This window comes from Heteronotia binoei, chromosome 10, assembly GCF_032191835.1.
Source record: "Heteronotia binoei isolate CCM8104 ecotype False Entrance Well chromosome 10, APGP_CSIRO_Hbin_v1, whole genome shotgun sequence".
Classification (NCBI taxonomy): Eukaryota; Metazoa; Chordata; class Lepidosauria; order Squamata; family Gekkonidae; genus Heteronotia; species Heteronotia binoei.
The window spans coordinates 55,439,980-55,458,407 of NC_083232.1; the positions used below are offsets into that span (position 1 = coordinate 55,439,980).

Here is an 18,428-nt window from a genome sequence, read left to right on the forward strand (position 1 = left end):
AGAAAGAAGAGCAAGTTCTCAAGCAATAGCTGGAGGAACTGACTGATGTTTAATTAACTCCTATGTTCTATTTTTATACATGGTGAGAATGGGTGTCAGTGGAAGAAAAAGGCATGAAAATCATAGAATTTGTGCCTTCTGCCTTTTCGGTCATGATCTCTGAGGTCTCTCATTCCTCCTCTAGTTAAGTCATTCAAACGCTTGATTGTATCGGTTTTTGTAAAAAAATCCTGAATGTCAAGTAAGCTTGTTTGAGGCCGAGCCACCCCACAGTTAGGAACCCACTCTGGCAACAGGTTTCTTGGTGGGTTGTCTTCAGGACTAGGAGCAAACTCGAGATCCTGAAGGTTCCCATGCTTTCTGCAGTTCAGATCTGTTGAGGCTGGTTTATTGAGAAAGACAGGATGTTGCCATACTATGTATTTATCTAGACGGGAGGGTTTCAAGTCTTCATAGTAAATTGACTTTGTAGGCTTTGGAGCTGAGTCTGGATCAGGTGGTACTGCAAGCTGCCTTAAATACAGAGATTCTGTTTTCCAAGTATCTGTAATTTTCTGAAATTTATTCCATGGAGGTCGCTTCTGTGCCACATACTCATTCCGTCTCTTGGTTCCATTTTCTGTATTTGGACACTGCTGAACTGGAATCGGCAACACTTCTCCACAGCTTAGTACCCCTTCTGAGAAACCACGGATGACTGAGTCAGGTGTATGTTGAAGTGGAGGCATTTCTGAAGTGGAGTATTCCTGCTCTCGAGGGCCTGACAGGAGAGGCCGTCTGTTTTGAAGTAAGCGTGCGATGCGTCCTTCTAAGGGTCTTACTTGAGAAGTGTGTGCTGGAAACGTTTCTCTCTGAGGAGTAAAGAGTTGAAAATTGATACCAAAACCTGTATGTTTACACTTAGATGCATCTCTTAATCTGTGGCTACCCATACAGAGAGTATTGCTGCCATTAGTGAGGGGAGATGGGGACTTTTGCCAAAGGCCCATGCAGTGATCCTTTGTCAAAGGTCCATGCAATGATCCTTAGAATGAAGCTGATGTGCCTCCCCTTCGCTAAAAGTATCCACACATAATTCTGGTACAGTGACTGAATTTAGTGATAGGTTACGTATATGGGTTAGTAGATCAACTATCTCCTGTTTGAATTCCCAAAGAATTCTGTGTATGCCTTCAGGACCAAGTGACTTACTGGTTTTCAAATTTTCCCAGTGGGTCTAGAACTTCATCTCTGGTCACCTCAATTTAGCTCAGTTCTTCAGATTCCTTGAAAATAGTGCCTGGGACATGGTACATGGCCCACACTTTCCACAGTGAACACAGAAGCAAAAAAATCCATTGAGCTTCTCTGCCATCTCCCCAATTTCCTTTAGCAGTCTCTTTATTCCTTTGTCATCCCAACTGCACCTCTGGCTGGTTCCCTGCTCCAGATATGTGTTTAAAAATGTTTATTGTTTGTCTTGATGCTTTTAGCAACCTGCACCTCAAAATATCTTTTTGCATGCCTAGTTAATGGCTTACATTACTTTTGCCACAGCCTGTGGTCCCTCCTGTTCAATTCATTGGGGCAGAATTTCCACCTTTTAAAAGAAGCTCCTTTACTTTTTATAGCTTCCTTGACTTGTGTTGTTAACCTTGCAGGCCTTCTTTTAGACATGGCAGTGCCTTTCCTAATCTATGGAATGCATTCTATCTGGACTTCAATTAATGTAGTTTTAAATAGGTTCCAAGCATCCTCTACGGATTTGACTCTCTTGTGTTTCCCTTTCAGCTTCCTTTTAACTCTTCCCTAGTTCTCTCTTTTGAAATCAAATGTTACAGTTTTGGACTTTAGGGGTAACTCTCCATTGACCTGAATGTTGAACTTTGTAGCATTGTGGTCACTATTTCCAACTGGTGCAACAACTTCTACAGCTCTCATCAGGTCGAGACCCACTTGGAACCAAGACTACTACCCCTCTGGTTGGCTCTGTAACCAACTTCATAAGGTTCCTTAGTCTGTTCATAGCTGAGTTGGACCTCAGGGACCCTCCCAAACTTATCCAATCTTCTTTCATCAGCTGGCCCTGTCTTTTTGCCCACTTTCTCTATGACTGACATTTTTTAATGGAATAAATAAATATAGATGGAGTGAAGCCATTGACAGAGCATTTTCATTTTCCGTGGACCTGGATTACACACCGACCTGCCTTCCATGACATAGGGGTGTTCTTGCAAGGGCCTCTTCTGTCCCAAAGCATCATATGGAGAACAGACAGTGGTTTTCAGAAGTGGCCGTTGAGCAGCCTTTGCTGTTGTTGTGTACACTGGGTTGGATCCTGTGACACTTCCACTCACTTGAGTCCTGTGATTCCAACACAGAGAGAGACTTCCTTCAACAAACAATTTTTTTTCTCTACCAGAGGAACCCTTTCTGCATCAGAAAAAGGCATTCTGCATTGGAGGATGTCTTTCTTCCTTGAAGAGGATCACAGGATCCAACTTGGTGGAGGGCCTCATAGGATGCATGCCACAGCTTCTGAGCCTTCCTGGCCATATCTTTGCCATCTGATATTTTAGACACAAGAGTGACTTGTGTGAAAGCATTCTTGTGTAAATGTAAGATGGAAAACAGTAGATATTGTAAGACATGAATTGTACTTGGAGTGTGGCTTTATTGTTTTCTTACTGGTGCTTTCATTGGCCCACATGAATACTTTTCCTGGACAACTGGGGCTCCTGCAACCAAAACTGATGTATAAGCTTGAGGTGATGGCTAGGTGTTGCCATACTTACCAGATCAACATTTACGCCTAGTTCCCCAGTTGCTCTACCAATTGTCTTGACATCATGATCATCCAACAGCAAGGGGACCATAGAACCTGTGCCTTAAGCAAAACAGATTTGACATACATGTAAGCAGCTAAAGATGCAATCTTGTGTACATATTTTCAAAAAGTGCCTTAGCAGCTTCTCACATCTACCTCTTTCTGAGGATGCAGAATATGTGTGATATTTTTTCAGAAGGTATGTGTAGTTGTATCTCAAACTATTATATCATTGGTTTTTTTGGGGGGGGAAGCATACCTGTGTAGTCACGCTTGTAAGAGGATAACCAGAGGGTCTTCTTTACATTTTCCAACATGTTGGCCGCTCTGGCTGATATATTAAGTTCTGGAATTTTGAAACTGGATTTAGGAAACTCTGGGGCATTTGAATCATATATTGGACCACGTTGTTCAGCACATGGAGGAAGCTAGAATTTAAAAAAAGTGTAAAAATATTACTGTATGACAAAGAAGCAGTTTTCAAAATTAAATGGAAAACATTAGGACTCTTGAAGAAAAAGATGCTATGAAGGTGCTAAATACACTTTCTAAGTAAGAGTTCAATGATGTATGCCTTCCTCAATATGATTAATTAATACACAGACTGTATACCTTTCTCAGTATGAGAAAGCTGGCCCTTGGGAGGAAATACACCCCCCCCCTCCCAACAGCAACATTGTGACATGTCTACATCACTTGGAAGTGATGTGGGCATGCTGGGGGTGATGCTCTTGAGGGTTTTTTGGGGGGGAGCAAAACTATGGTTTGAGGGTGATTTTGCCATAGAGTTTTGCCCCCAAACCAGAGTTTCATCCCTGATGTGTCTACATCACTTCTGGGTGGTATAGGCACAGCACATTACATCAGTTTTGATGACATCACGCACATAGCCCCCAGTTCCCAGAATATTCCCCTACTCATCCCCCATCAGTGTCTCAAATGGACGCAACCCTAACCCCACAACTGTTGGCATTATGTTGTTGAACTGAACTGAACAACTCACATCATCTTTTGCTTCAGATAGTTTGATGTTCATATGGCTTAGTATTTTTGCTTAATGTTGCTTTCCCAACTGCAGTGCCAGTTACTTACACAAGTATGCTCATTTTTTCCTGGCAACCCTATAGCCTCCCAGCCCCACCCCCCATTACAGGCAGACCCTTCTTGGAGACTTCTCTTGCCGGGTGGTTTAAACTGCTGGGCAAGAGAAGCTGACCCCGGGATTTGTATGGGGCAGGAAACCCCACTTAGAGGCTTCTCTTGCCCAGCGGTATTCCCTCTAGTTCCTGTGCTGGATCATAAACCTAAACTAATATATGTGACAGTTTATACAATAAAGAAGAAATACATGCTACGGAAGGGCAGCTCAGTCACTGTGGGGAACTTAGATATTTTTGGTAGGGAAATCTGCCTGGGAGTGTGGAAGTGTCAGGGGTCTGTCATACCTTCTTAAAAATATCCAAAGGTTTGCTGCCATCATCATACCTGTCAGGTTTACCTGCCAAATGTAATGGAAAACAACTCATTTTATGAACTTCCAAGAGCCTTAAGTGTTATCCTAAGCAATGTTTTACCCTTCTAAATTTGTTGAAGTCAGTGGACCTAGAAAGGTGTAATTTTGCCTAGAATTGCAAAGTGCTTCTCGTTTTGAAGAATTCTGTTTAAATCCAGATTAACACAAAATTGGCATTTCCATAACAAAGAATGAAATGAAAACAAAAACTAGTTTTTGGCAGTGTATAAGATGGATTCAACTAGGATTGCCAGGTCTGGATTGGAAAATACCTGGAGATTTTGGGGGTGGATCTGGGAGAGGGTGGGGTTTGGGGCGGGGAGGGACTTCTGCATGGTTCAGTGCTATAGAGTCCACCCTTCAAAGCAGCCATTTTCTCTGGAGAGCTAATCTCTGTCAGCTGGAGATCAATTGTAAAAGCGGGAGATTTCTACATCCCACCTGAAAGCTGACAGCCTGGAGAAAACTGTGTAAGGAATAATTATAACAGTTACTAATATAATTTCCAATTATCCACTTCAATTCAATGTTGTAATTGAATCTGGTAACAATTTTACAATTGATTCCACAATTAATAAAGATATAGTAAAGAACAAACTGATCTATGCATAGTAATTCACAGAACAATTTACAAAAACCAGTTGCTCCGAAGTGTGAGAGCAGAGTCCTCGAAGTTGAAAAGCAAAGCTCTATAGGTGTGTGAGAACTTGCTGGTCAATTTCTTCCACAGCAGATGTTAATTTTCAAAGCAGTAGTTGAATCGTGACATGCTTCCAGTAATTTCACGTGTTTCGGACACCCTTCATCTGACACAACTTATTTATACCTGGAACCAATGCTCAATGAATACATACATTGGTCTAGTCAGTTTCCCCAAGGCATTAGCGGTTCTCCGCTAATTGAAGTGCATAATTGGAAATTATATTAGTAGCTGAGTGTTATAATTATCCCTTACACAGTTTTCTCCAGGCTATCAACCTCACCGTGTTATCCTGTTGGTTTGCCCACCTGGAGGCTGGCAACTCTAATTCAAACACATAGTGTTACTAATACCTTCACTGTGGGCAGAGGTAGTGACACTGCAGGAGCAATTTCTTGAATTTTGCTTTCTGTAGCATTGATTCTGAGATTCATGCATGCACATTGTCTTGGATGCATTGCTAAATATTGCATGCAGTTCTTTTGAAATATAACAGAATGTGAAATGTGGTTCATGGAGGTCTAGCTTTGGTAAATCATGTTTGAGGAACTGACTGAGAACAGCCTGAAGAAAATGGGAGTTTAAATTCCTGATCTGTTCTAACTAAGGGTTGCCTAGACCAGAAGGAAGTGTAGATGGTTTTATTGGGTGGCAGAATTTCAGGAATTTCCTGATTAATTGGTAAAAATTATCCCAATTTCCTACCCTAGAGACAACATATCAAAAGGCTATGCCACCACTTCATTTTTTTCAATTGTAATTCCTTGCTCCTTATTTCATTCAATTAATTGTGAGAAAGTCTTTCCCTTCATAAAATTTGATCATTCACAACAGGAGAAAATAAGGTTGCAATCAGAAATAGCCTTGGGGGCGGGGAACGCAATTGCCAGTCCTTGCATCGGAGAAGATAAAAAGGATACAGATTCATTTTTACCTGGGAAGGCAAAATAGCCATGCCTGTATATTGTTAGGTATTTCTGTGTCCCATTTAACAGTATATTATGATTTGTTCCTTTGAAGTATATAGCAAGATTATAATGGTTTGCACATTGTTTGCTTTCAACAACTATGGGGAGAAAGTCATAAGATACAGCTTTTCACATAGACAGCAAAATCTAATGAACTAGCTTTTGTCATGGCATGCCATCATAAGAACATGTGGAAGACTTCAAGAAGTCCTCAAGAGAAGAGTTAATGTATAACAAGACATGTGTGCCAGGCTCACATGAATGAGGCCCGTTCCTTACTTGGGTCCAAATTCACTATGAGGAATCTGCTAATCATAAGAAAGAAACCTCCTCTTGACTATCTTTAACTCCTGTTCCGAAGGACAAACAAGTTTTAGCTTTTAACACCCCCAGTGTGAGGGGAATAACACACTTTGAAGAGATCTTTGAAATAAAGGAGTGATATTCCATGACTGGCTTGGAAATGAGTACAGCAGCAGCAGCAGCAGCTTAGCAAAATAATCAGAGATAGTTTTATTCAGTGAAACATCATGGCAGATAATTGTAGCACCAGAAGGCCAGCAGGAGATGCTAGATATTCCTTGTGCACACATGTGTTTGCCATGTACAGCTCAAGGGATAGGTCTGGGTGAGAAGGGCAAGAGAAAACTGCAGGGAAAGCACGGGATTATGATTCTGCATGGGAGGAAAGCCATTTGGATAATAGTTACCAAAAGTCTAGGCAGCTGATAAGCTTCTTAAACAAGGAGATTTGAGGTTTCAACAGAGATGCTTGCTGGCTGAGACCACATGAGACTCCAAGCAAATCAACCTAGGTAAAATTCTGAGGGAGGTATTCAGAAAAGAGTCCAGGGGGGAAAGCAAGTGGAAGTAGAAGGATTGCCAGCCCCCAGATGAGGCCACGGAGTTTCCCCAACGTAACTTTATTACAGAGAATAGTTCCACTGGAGAAAATGGCTGTTTTGGAGGATGGACTGTATGACATTATAACTTGCTGAGGCCTGAAGTCTCTTCCCTTCCCAAACCCAGCCCTCCTCTTGCTCTACACACAATTCTCCAGGCATTTCCCCACCCAAAGCTGGTAATGCTAGCAGCCATATGGTGGGGGCTGTGGGGTCACTGAACAAAGAAGCTCGGAGTTAGGCAGTCAAGCAGGGCTTCAAGATCAGATTACTGAGTGTGGGTTGGGATAATGATAGCTCTTGAGAGGAGCCAGCGAATATAAGGAACAAGCCATTTTTATTTCCTGGGCTGGGAGAGAAGTGACATCAGGGAAAAAAAGCTGCCTGATTGGTACAGGAGGAGACTTTGAAGCAAGGTTCAGCCAGGAAGAGCTTTCGCCATGATGTTTTCCTGTTAAGGAAATCAGGAAGGAGGATCTTAATGCAAATCCGTGTCATCTTCCAGAGTAAAATTCATTACTTTATAGGCTGAGATAGGGTTGCCAGCTCTGGGTTGGGAAATACCTGGAGATTTTGAGGGTGGAGTGTGGGGACAGTTGGGTTTGGGGAGGAACCTTAGCAGGGTATAATGCCATAGACTCCACCCTCCACAGCAGCCTTTTTCTTCAGGGGAACTGATCTTGGTCGTCTGAGATCAAACTGTAATAGTGGGAGATTGCCAGGTGCCACATGGAGGTCGGCAGCCCTCCGATCACCAGGCATCTTTTTGAGAAGAGAGGATAAGACAAAGCAACAGAGTTGGAGTACGCTAATTGGATCAAAATAGTATAATAGTTGCAGAGCCAGCTGTGCCTGATTGGCTCAGTTTCTCTTTAGGCCTTTCTTTCTCCGAGCCAGGTCTCATCTTATCTGGATTTGTTCACATTGGATGTGCTTAATTCTTCATGGCTAAAATGCTTGTGTGAAGTGGCCTGCTGCTCGCCATTTTCCTGCCCTGTTGTCTTCTTTGTCCTATAAAACCTTCTGGAAAACTCCTAGACAAGGGTTGGCCAGGATTTTCTAAGTTTGGCAGAAGAGGTGAGCTAGTCACTATCAGGGGGTTGAGTCTAATGACAATAACATGGAAGTTTAGGTAATGGCAAGAGAGGCTATAGGGATGCCAGCCTCCAAGTGGGGCCTGGGGATCTCCTGGAATTACAGCTCATCTCCAGATTGCAGAGATAAGTTCCCCTGGAGAAAATGGATGCCTTGGGGAAGTGGACTCTATGGCATTGTACCCCACTGAGATCCCTTTCTTCCTCAGGGTCCACCCTCAAATTTCCAGAAGTTTTTCAACCTGGAGCAGGCAATCCTACCTCCTGCTGGTGGTTATGGGGACCAGGCAACCCTATGTTTGTAAGGCCAAATCATTCTTAACCAGATAAAGCTTTGCTTGAAATAGAACTTGTCCTACCATGGTCCTATGTAAAACAAAAATAGAACCTTCAGGCCTATCCGCCACTGTAGGTCTTAAAACTGGCATAGAATAAAGTAGACTCTGAAGTGGGGAAGTTGTAAGCATGGGTAGAGTTAATCTTAATTGTACAGTGTTTTATAAGCCTTTCTTATTTCCCAGGGAAGGATCACACTGGATACTTGAATGTTTTTACACAGCCTTGTGAAGACTGGCAGCTAGAAAGACCTGATCTTCAATTCATCTTGACCTCTAACTTAATACTATTACCTCCTAATGATTAAATGCTTCTTAATACTCCAGCATGTATATTTATGCTTTCAGACTGAATGACTGTACTGTGGTTTCAGCTGTCTGAATGCCTGCACTCTACTCTGTATCACCATAATCTCTTATTTTATTTGGAATTGTTCAAAAATTCTGCTTATCATGAAGCCTACATCTCTGGGGCCATGTTATTTTTATAGCTCGGCCTCCTGGGATTCAGATCAGTAGTTTCCAGGAGTTTTTCAGACTGCAGCCACCTTTTGCATTTTCACGTGTATTATGCTGCTTCTGATGATCACACTGTTGGTGAGATCAGTTCAGACTTCATGTTATGATTCCATTTGTTCCAGGGTTTTTTTTCCCTCTGGATTTTCTTTTCTTTTTGCACATGTGCTAAATCATTTCAGAAGCCTTCTTGTTCTACCTATTATCTTCCTTGGAACACATGGGCAGGGTGTGATCCCCTTATGCAAGAATAGCCGCATTGGCTTCAGTATTGTAAAGTGAGGGAGCTATCCAGGGCTTTTTTTGAGCAGGAACGTAGAAGAACGCAGTTACTGCTGGCTTGGCACAAGGGGTTGTGGTCTAATATACAAATGCGTTCCTGCTGGGCTTTTTCTACAAAAAAGCCCTGGGGCTATCAAACAACAACTCTGAAGCAGAGTTTATTTATTTATTTATTTATTTATTTATTACATTAAGCTTATATCCCGCCCTCTCCGCAAGCGGACTCAGGGCGGCTCACAACATTACATTACTACCATTAAAACCAATAAAACATATAAAACATAATTACATATTTAAATTATTTAAAACCATTTCATAGTGCTGTATTAATACAATACAATATAGGTGGTTCTGAAAATTCGGTGGTGACCACCAGTACTCTACATGGTGCTCTATATGATGTCCAGTGGCAGCTCTCTCTCAGTTAGATATCGAAGGCCTGTCGGAACAATTCGGTCTTACGGGCCCTGTGGAACGTAGGCAGATCCCGCAGGGCCCTTATGGCCTCCGGGAGAGCGTTCCAGAGTTCTGGCACTGCCACCGAGAAAGCCCTGGTTCGTGTCATACGCAACCTGGCTTCTTTTGGTCCAGGGACGGACAGTAGATTTTTCGTCCCTGAACGCAGTGCTCTCTGGTGGATATACGGAGAAAGGCGGTCCTGCAGATAGACAGGTCCCTGACCCTAAAGGGCTTTAAAGGTCAGTACCAACACCTTGAAACGAACTCGGAACATACCAACACCTTGAAATGAATTCAGAACACAATCTCTCTCTGTATTGTTCTGGTAAACATCTCAAGAACCGTTTTTAAGGAACTGGAGTTGCAGACTCCCCCACCCCATCCCTGCAGGGGGGAGGTGGCAGTAAGTGAGCTCTGGCTTTCTCGGGCTGCTGAGGGGGGGAAAGAGAGCAGAGAGAGAAGAGCAGACTACACACGCATGCACGCACACACACACACACACACACGAGAGGCAGAGCAAAGAGGAAGGTACCCCTAATGGGAATCACTGCTTGTCTCAACACAACTGTCTTTCAGCATTGAAGCATTTTGCTGTTGGAACACAACTTTTTTTAAAAAAAAGAATGCTCAGAATGGGTGGGTTTGGGCATCAATCCTAAAGGCAGGTGGAAATGTTCAGATTCCCAGGAAGAGGCTTTCTTGAGAATTCAGTTCACAATGAAAATTAAAAATATGGGAGAAACTAGTTTAAAAAGTAATGGGGGGGGGGGGGGGGGAGAAAGTGGAAGAAATGGGACAGTACTGGGATGTTTATGAAGTCTGAACTAAAAAAACGTGGCAACATCAGGTAATGAAAATGGAATTTTAAAGCAGTCTGAAAAATGCTCCCCCTCTTTTTGTTCATGTAATCTTTAGCTGATTTTTGTTTTAACACAGTGATTATACACACCACATGGAGATTAGGGGAGAGAATGTTCAGCTTTCAGAAGGATATCTGAGGTACAGCTGTGCAAGTCCTGTATGAAAAGACTTGCTGTGCATACTAGTTCCTCTAATAGCCAAACAAAACCATCTGGATTGTATGCTCTCTCTCCTACCTGCCTCTAAACCCTTATTTGTATCATATACTATACCTCCACTGGCATATCAGCAATCACAAAATAAATAGTAATCAAATCCATAGAATACAGAATCGATCAAATATAAAACTTTGTACAGAAAATTCATAGGAAAAGGAGAGAGGGAAAAACAGAACACCATGGAGAGTTTTCTTTGATTTCCACATGAAATTGCTATATTTACTTGAGAAAACAATCTGCAGTGATCCTAACTGCACAAGTTTTATTAGACTCTATAACTTGACATAGCAGAACATTTCATGCATAAAATGCATGCTGAATAATGCCTTCCAACCACTTTCAATGCACTTTAGCGATTGTTTGGCAAGTGGATTTTGCCATATCACATAATAAAGTCCAATTGCAAGGAAGATTGGAACAGGACAGCAAGTGTATTACTCTTGTGAGTGAAAGCACCGATCTGATGTCTTACCTCCAGTGCAAACATTATCGGGCTCAGAAGTATGGACATAGGGATGAAATGGATGAAAGCGGCTCTCGACAAGAAGAGTACCTGGAACCCCTGGTGGCAACTTGTATTTTAAATTTCTTGTATCCCTGGAGAACAGAAAAGATTTAATAAGGGTTGATGAGGAACTAGAGGTGTTATGAGTTCTTCCTCCTTGGAGGTGTTTAAGCAGACACGATGATTATTTGTCAGGGATACTTTAGGTCATGGTGCAGGAGGTTGGACTGGATTGTCTTTAGACCTTTTCCAACTTTTTAATTCCGTGATCATTCTGTGAGTAAGAGGTACAGTTTATGCCACCGTTCCTAGTGTTCCCAAAGGGTTTTGATGTTTTGGTGACCTGTGGCCACTTCGCAGGCAATATACAGACTTCAATGGGACAAGATTGCTCTTTTAGTTCTTTGGTAAAAACACACTAGCATTGGCTATAATTCTGTAGCCAAGGAAAAATACATTACTTTCTCTCCCCCCACCCACTTCCCGCCCACTTCCAGGATACTGTAACATGGAAGGACTTCTTTAGTTTAAATTATATATACTTACTCAGGTGAGTTATCTGGCAGTTTAGGAAATCTGTAATGACAGAAACGTCAGTTATTTATATTTTAGGATCATGTAAGCAGATGTGTGGCTTATTATGCACTGTTTTTTCCCTCACTTTCACTGTGATGTATTTTGGGTTTTCTTTGTCCTCCTGCATTCCCATCATTTTCACTGTGCATGTCCATCAGTCCCCCCTCTCCTGCCTGTTCTGCATTGTTCTTCCTCCCTTCAGAGCTCAGTTTGCTTTCCATTTACTGTTTTCTCGGTCATTCTGAGAGTACTTTTGTAGCGGTTTTTACCCTTGCTTCACTTCCAAGCCAAAGGGTATAAAGCATACAGATTTATCATTTATTTATTTATCATGTTCAATTTTTTGGCTGCCCTTCCCTAAAAAAATAGGGATCCACTTTGCCCTTTTCTGGCCCCTCAGAGGCCACTTCCTTTGCCCACATTGAGGTCCTTCCTCCCACTCCTTATTGGTCAGTTTCTTGTGTTCAGCAAATGACATCTCCATGTAGGATACCTGTTTCTGGATTTTAATCCTTAGGAGCTGAAAGGGCAAAACATGTCTCCCCTGAGTAGTTGCTATCTCTTTCTCTACTGTCACTATCTTTTCCTCTGTTCCTGCTACAGCCCCAGCCAAAGACCAACACAAGGGGCAGACTCAGTAATGACAGCTGATGATGTTAAGCCAAGAGGGGGGGGGGTCCCCAGAGTCAAGGAAGACAAGGATCCATGGGTCTAAAGTGCAAAAGGGGCAAAGGTTTAGTGCCGGGAGTGAACATATGAACATAGAGAAGTCTTCAGCTCAAGTATCTCAACCAGTGAGGAGCACACTGCTGGCACTATGTGGTGGTGGAAAGTAAGGAAACCAAGATGAGGGGCAGGCTCAGCAAGGACAGCTGATGATATTAAGCTTGGGGGGGGGGGGGCAGAGGTAAGGAGGTTGAGGATCCATGGTCTGAAGAGCAAAAGGGGCAGAAGTTTGGCACCATTGATATTCCTATCTTGATTAAGAAAAAATGTGGGTTTTGGATGCAGCTGCAGAACAAATACACAGAAACATACTGAAGAGAGAAAGAATGGCGCTAACAGGCACACCGATCTGAAGTCAAGCTTAAAGGCTTCATTGCTCTGGAGTAAGTAGAGGAAACTGTCAGTGCATAATGGGCCCTTGGAGGTGTTTAAGCAGACACTGGATGATTATTGGTCAGAGATACTTTAGGTTATCCTGCATGATGCAGGTTGGACTGGATTACCTTTCAGCCCCTTCCAACTTTTAAATTGTGATCATTCTATGAGCAAGAGGCACAGTTTATGGCATCATTCCCATTGTGCCCCAAAGGGCTTTGGCGTGTGATGCTCTTGGCGGCCTGGGGCCATTTAGCAGGCAATATATTGACTTCAATGGGGTAAGATTGCTCTTTTAATTATTTGGTGAAAACATACTAGCATTGCTATAATTCTGTAGCCAAAGAACAATACATTGCTCTTTTTTTCTTTTCTTTTTTGCTGAGCACTTTCAGGATACTGCAAAAAGAACATGTAAGGGCTTCTTTATTCTAAATTAGAGATACTTACTCAGGTGAGTTATCTGGCAGTCTAGGAAGTCTATAATAAGGCAGAGAAACAAATCAGTTATTTATATTTTAAGATCATGTATGCATATGTGTGATAGCTAAATGACTGAAGAACTGGATTGTATCCATGAACATTTCAAGCTGCCTTCAGTCTCACACTGGGTAGTTGTTTCTAGTCCCCCCCATTTGTGAACCTGTTGAGTGAGAAAGATGGCTGGGCATCATTCCAGAGCAATTGCAATTAGACAGTTCTGGCAACTCCAGCTATAACTGGCTAAGTTGTTTAGAGTGCATTTTGCAAATGTCACCCATATATCCCTATTGCCTAGAGCTGTACAGATAACAAACATGGCAGACCAATTAATACTGTATATACTTAAGGCAATGCAGTAATTACTCTCACTGGTAATTTTGTAGAGGCCCTGTGCAAAAATGATGAGGGGTCTCTTGATACACCTTTTCAAAAAAAAAAAGAAACAAGCAGCAAGTGTCCTTGTGCATTTAGCTAGAAAAAGGCTTCAAATATACATTTATACTGGAGAAACAGGAGTTACCTAAAGCCAGAAGACAATAAATTATTCTAAACACTAGGAAAGGTAGGAATAATGAATATGGATAACGTTTAGGGTTCAGCAGAGAATGCCTTGATCATGCACACCAGTGGAAGAAAAATATATTTGAAAACAGCAACAAACACCCTTGTTATGAATTACCTGCTGACCTGGAAGTAAATTTATCAACTTATTGTAACAAAACATATACCAGTATTTTTTAAAAAAGGTTTTAGTTGCTCTATTGTTGCTGTTTTAAATGCCTGTTTAACATTGGTTGTTTAGCTGAATGAAGTTTGTAAACTGCCTTGAATGCCTTATTCTGGCAGAAAGGCAGTTCAGATATTTTAAAAATTAATATATGCTGTTTGAAATGAGGAATTTATTTCCCAATGAGGAAAACCGGAAGTGGAAATCCGAACATAAATAATATTCAGAATCTCATGTAAGATGCCCCTAGGGCATATCTGAGGGAAAATAGCCTACAATATTGTTCTAATTTGCTTTAAAAAAATCAATATTTACATGTAACTGATTTTTTAAAAATTACAATGTGTTTTGATGCCACCAAGTGGTAAAACTATAAAGTACAGTTTTACAGCTGTGAAAAAATTCAGTCAGCTAAGAAGAGCTGGGTTTTATACCCAGCTTTCCTCTACCCTAACTAGTCTCAAAGCAGCTTGGAATCACCTTGCCTTCCTCTCCCCACAATAGTTTGCAAAGATAAAGAGGCATCGTGTGTGACTTAGTTTCTGTAGCACACGCTCTCCAGATGGGCTTTGCTGCATTGAGAACCTTGAGCACTCTGCTAAATACCAAATAACCCAACAGAGCTGAGAGAGTTCTAAGAAAACTGTGACTGGCCCAAGGTCACCCAGCAGGCTTCATATGGAGGAGTGGGGAATCAACCCCCATTCTCAAGATTAGAGTCCACTGCTCTAATCCACTATACCATGCTGGCTCTCTTAGAATATTTTAAACTCTGGCAATGAGAGATCTTCAGTTATTAGCTAATGGCCAGCCCTCCTGAAGTGCTGAGAAACCACTTCTAAATCTGAAAACAAATAAATTGGTGCAGCTCTCTATAGAAACCAGAGGCTCAAGCATGGCATGAAGAGTAAAGGGCAGCTGGGTCTCCTTGTGCAATACCTGTATGCAAATTCAGTCCTTTGAGATCATGCAAGACAAGCTGTTGCTGTTGAACTTTTGCCCAGCAATTTCCACAGTGTTGATGTGGTGTCACAGCTGCAGGATTTCTATATCACTGTCATTGGAAGAAGTGCTGTAGACATTTCATGTTCAAGCTTACTATATCACTATAGATAAGGAAAGTTCACATATTCTGACAAATTCAAATTAAAATAAAGTATTCAGCAGTACAAAGACATGAAGGACATGGATATGTAACCTACCTTAGTGGGGCATATCCAGTAGAACCATAGTACTTGTGTTCATTATCAAATGTATATGGTGGCTCATAGTTTCTGTGAGTTTCTGGCAACAAAGGCTCACTTCCTCCATATTCTTGTCCTGCTTTGAAGACAGGTTTACACAGCTGGAATGTGTCCCTTAGTTCCTCATATCTGAAATGAGACCAACTTTCTGAAAAGCCAGCTGTAGCAATGGCAGATTATGTGACTGAAGCTTGTTTTACAGTGCTTCTACAAAACCCACAATGCTTGTTTCTCATCTCTTACATAGAAGAAGAAGACCACAGATTTATACCCCGCCCTTCTCTCTGAATCAGAGTCTCAAAGTGGCTTACAATCTCCTTTATCTCCTCCCCCCACAACAAATACCCTGTGAGGTGGGTGGGGCTGAGAGAGCTCCCCCAGAAGCTGCCCTTTCAGGGACAACTCCTATGAGAGCTATGGCTAACCCAAGGCCATTCCAGCAGCTGCAAGTGGAGGAGTGGGGAATCAAACCTGGTTCTCCCAGATAAAAATCCATGCACTTAACCACTACACCAAACTGGCTCCATACTGTCACATTAATTTAGAAGTCCCTGGCAAACTGATCTGTTCTTCCCAGCAATCTACCATTAACACTCTGTTTGCGGCAATTAATTATTTAAATAATAGAAAATTATTTAACATCCAGACTTTTTTAAAAAGTCCCTCTTAATGTTTCCTAATTCACTGTAGTGGCTTTGCCACTTCAGTGTGAGTGAAAATAAAAAATTGCATTTGAAATGCAACCATTCAAAACCTGATCCAAATATGCCATTTGTTCATCTCAGAAAGAAAACTAATCTTAATGAAATAATCTCTGGTATTTAGTAAGGAATCAAATATGCCACATCTGACTATTGTTTTTGGTGCCTCACTGTTCTGATTTCATTTCCCTGAGTTGTGGGAATGGCCGCTAGGAGAAAGAGAAACTCAGCATATATGCGTCTGACAGGGGATCTTGTCCAACCACAACACTTAGCTGATGTTTGCACACATCAGAATTTTTCTTATTGTTGTCTTTATGCACAGTCCTGCACTTGTAGCCTGGAGAGTGCTCCCTTCCCCCCCCCCAAAAAAAAACAAAAAAACCCCACTGTGTCTTTTCAAGATTTAGTCTATTATCTGGGACTACATATTCTGGGCAGGGAGTGGCGAAGATTTGCTATTGGGAGAATAGCAGTAGTACTTTGCAACCTTCCATCCCAAGTGATAGGTTCTCCACCTGCAGATTGGAGGGGTACAGGTTCAAGATTTCCCCACTATAGTAAACAGAAAGCAAGTGCATCAGAGGTCAGAGGAAGGATCAGGATCATTTCACTATGAAAGCACTGTTGATTTGGAGTTGGAGTTCTTGCTGACATTTTCTTAAACTGTAGTTAAAACAAGTGGTTGGGGAACTGATATGCAGGAGTCAAACCATGCTCCTCCCTTGTCTTGCTGTGCTGGATTTTGGAAGTTTGAAGCATTTTTTCCCTTCCCAGTCCAGTCTGCAAGTGAAAACTTTCTCTAAGTGCCTGTGGAAAAGGGATGTAGTCTCCACCAGCCTGACAATTGGGAGTGAGGATCCCTTGAATAAGGGGTACTCCAAATGTCAATCTTAGCAATATTGAAGTGTTCAAACAAAATTATGAATGAACAAAATGAGCCAAAGTGGAATCTAAATAAAATGCACACACATGAAGCTGCCTTATACAGAATCAGATTATTGGTCCATCAAGGTCAGTATTGTCTCCAGGGTCTCAGGCAGAGAAAAGTCTTTCACATCATGAACTACATCATTTGAACTGGAGGTCCTGGAGACTGAACCTGGGACCTCCTGGATGCAAAGCAGAGGCTGTTCCACTGAACCACAGCCTCTCCCTCTTTGTGTACATCCCTTGTGAAATATTGTGTTGGGAAATTAGTGCAGAAATTAAATAGACGGGCTGTACAGATGTGTGGAATAGAGCTCTATCTCAAAAAGGATGCCATTGTTGCTGCTAGAGTTAAAGCCCCTGCATGTTCAACAACTATAGTGAAGGATAGGTTGCCTAGTTGAAGTAGGGGTGGGTGGTGAGTGGGGGTCTGATAAAGCCAACTGCAGTATCAGCAAAGGACACAGCAGGTTCAAATATGTTGCTTTAGGATACTAAAACTTGTGTTTAATTCCAAGGTTCATTCAATATGTCATTATTAATATGACATGCTGTCTGGTTTTAAGCATCTTTACTTAAAAATAATTCCCATTAATTTCATTTGCGTATAAATGTGCATAGAACTGCAGCCATAATGAGATAAATATCCACAAATCAAGAAAATGATCGGTATATTTCAATAGGAATGAGAAAAGTCAGATGCTTCCCATAAGTGAAGACATTTGCTGTTCTCTCTCTCTCTCTCTCTCTCTCTCTCTCTCTCTCTCTCTCTCTCTCTCTCTCTCTCTCTCTCTATATATATATATATATATATGCTCAAGGCACTATACATGGTTCTATCCTCTTCCTTTTTAGCTCCTAACAACCCTACAAGACAGGTTGGACTGAGAGTGAATGGCTGAGAGAGAACAATTGGCCCAGCCATAAACTTCAGGACAGAGTGAGGACTGGAATTCAAGCCTCAATCCAGTACTCTCATCATTATAACACACTGGGTCTTATTGTATGTCAGTCTAGTTATCTGCCAGTTGACAAATATAAAATGTCAAGTATTTGAAAGGCTGTTACCTGCAAAAGAAAATGAATGTATTCTTAGTATAAGGCAAGAGGAAAACCAGCTAGATAGAAGGTACAGAAGTAAACAATGAATAGTGTTTCTTACCTAGCCGGCAGTATAGGTGGTCCAGGAGGAATATGGAGTGGAGTCAGGTGATTAGTAGTTTCTAAAGTGTTGGTTACTAATGCTGTTCCATCTTGTACATCATTGTAATAGGACAACATTGGGTGCACTTCCATCTTTAATATTAACAAAGAGGATGCATAGATATGACATTCAGGGATCAAAGCAAACATCTGTGTTTGTACCATCTGGACAGGTAGGTTCTGTTTGAACAGGTAACTGGGCTTGAAAGAACACCTGACTACTTTCATTGCTACAACAGAGTGCTTTTTCAGAGCACAGTACAAAACTAAGAGATGGTAGGCACACAGGAATGTAGCCCAAGAG

The 18,428-nt window shown here is 41.7% G+C and overlaps 1 protein-coding gene across 1 annotated transcript; it reads right to left on the bottom strand.

The window, feature by feature from the left end:
* Positions 1–63: 63 nt before the first annotated feature.
* On the bottom strand, positions 64–18,221 carry SPMIP4 (sperm microtubule inner protein 4). Its single transcript, XM_060247707.1, has 8 exons — positions 18,084–18,221; positions 15,249–15,419; positions 13,287–13,316; positions 11,127–11,251; positions 4,252–4,304; positions 3,066–3,234; positions 2,775–2,866; positions 64–851 (listed from the first exon to the last, which is right to left on the bottom strand). Exons 1-8 carry the CDS (start codon positions 18,215–18,217, stop codon positions 96–98), a joined length of 1,530 nt encoding a protein of 509 aa, XP_060103690.1. The 5' UTR covers positions 18,218–18,221; the 3' UTR covers positions 64–95.
* Positions 18,222–18,428: the final 207 nt, after the last annotated feature.

Excerpts from the sequence above, each read along its gene's own strand:
- SPMIP4 (XM_060247707.1), bottom strand. The coding sequence starts at position 18,217 with ATGGAAGTGCACCCAATGTTGTCCTATTACAATGATGTACAAGATGGA. Across the intron at positions 13,317-15,248 it reads ACTGGATATGCCCCACTAAG|ACTTCCTAGACTGCCAGATA; the intron begins GTAGGTTACATA and ends GCCTTATTATAG. Across the intron at positions 852-2,774 it reads TAGGCGTAAATGTTGATCTG|AGAGAAACGTTTCCAGCACA; the intron begins GTAAGTATGGCA and ends TTTACTCCTCAG.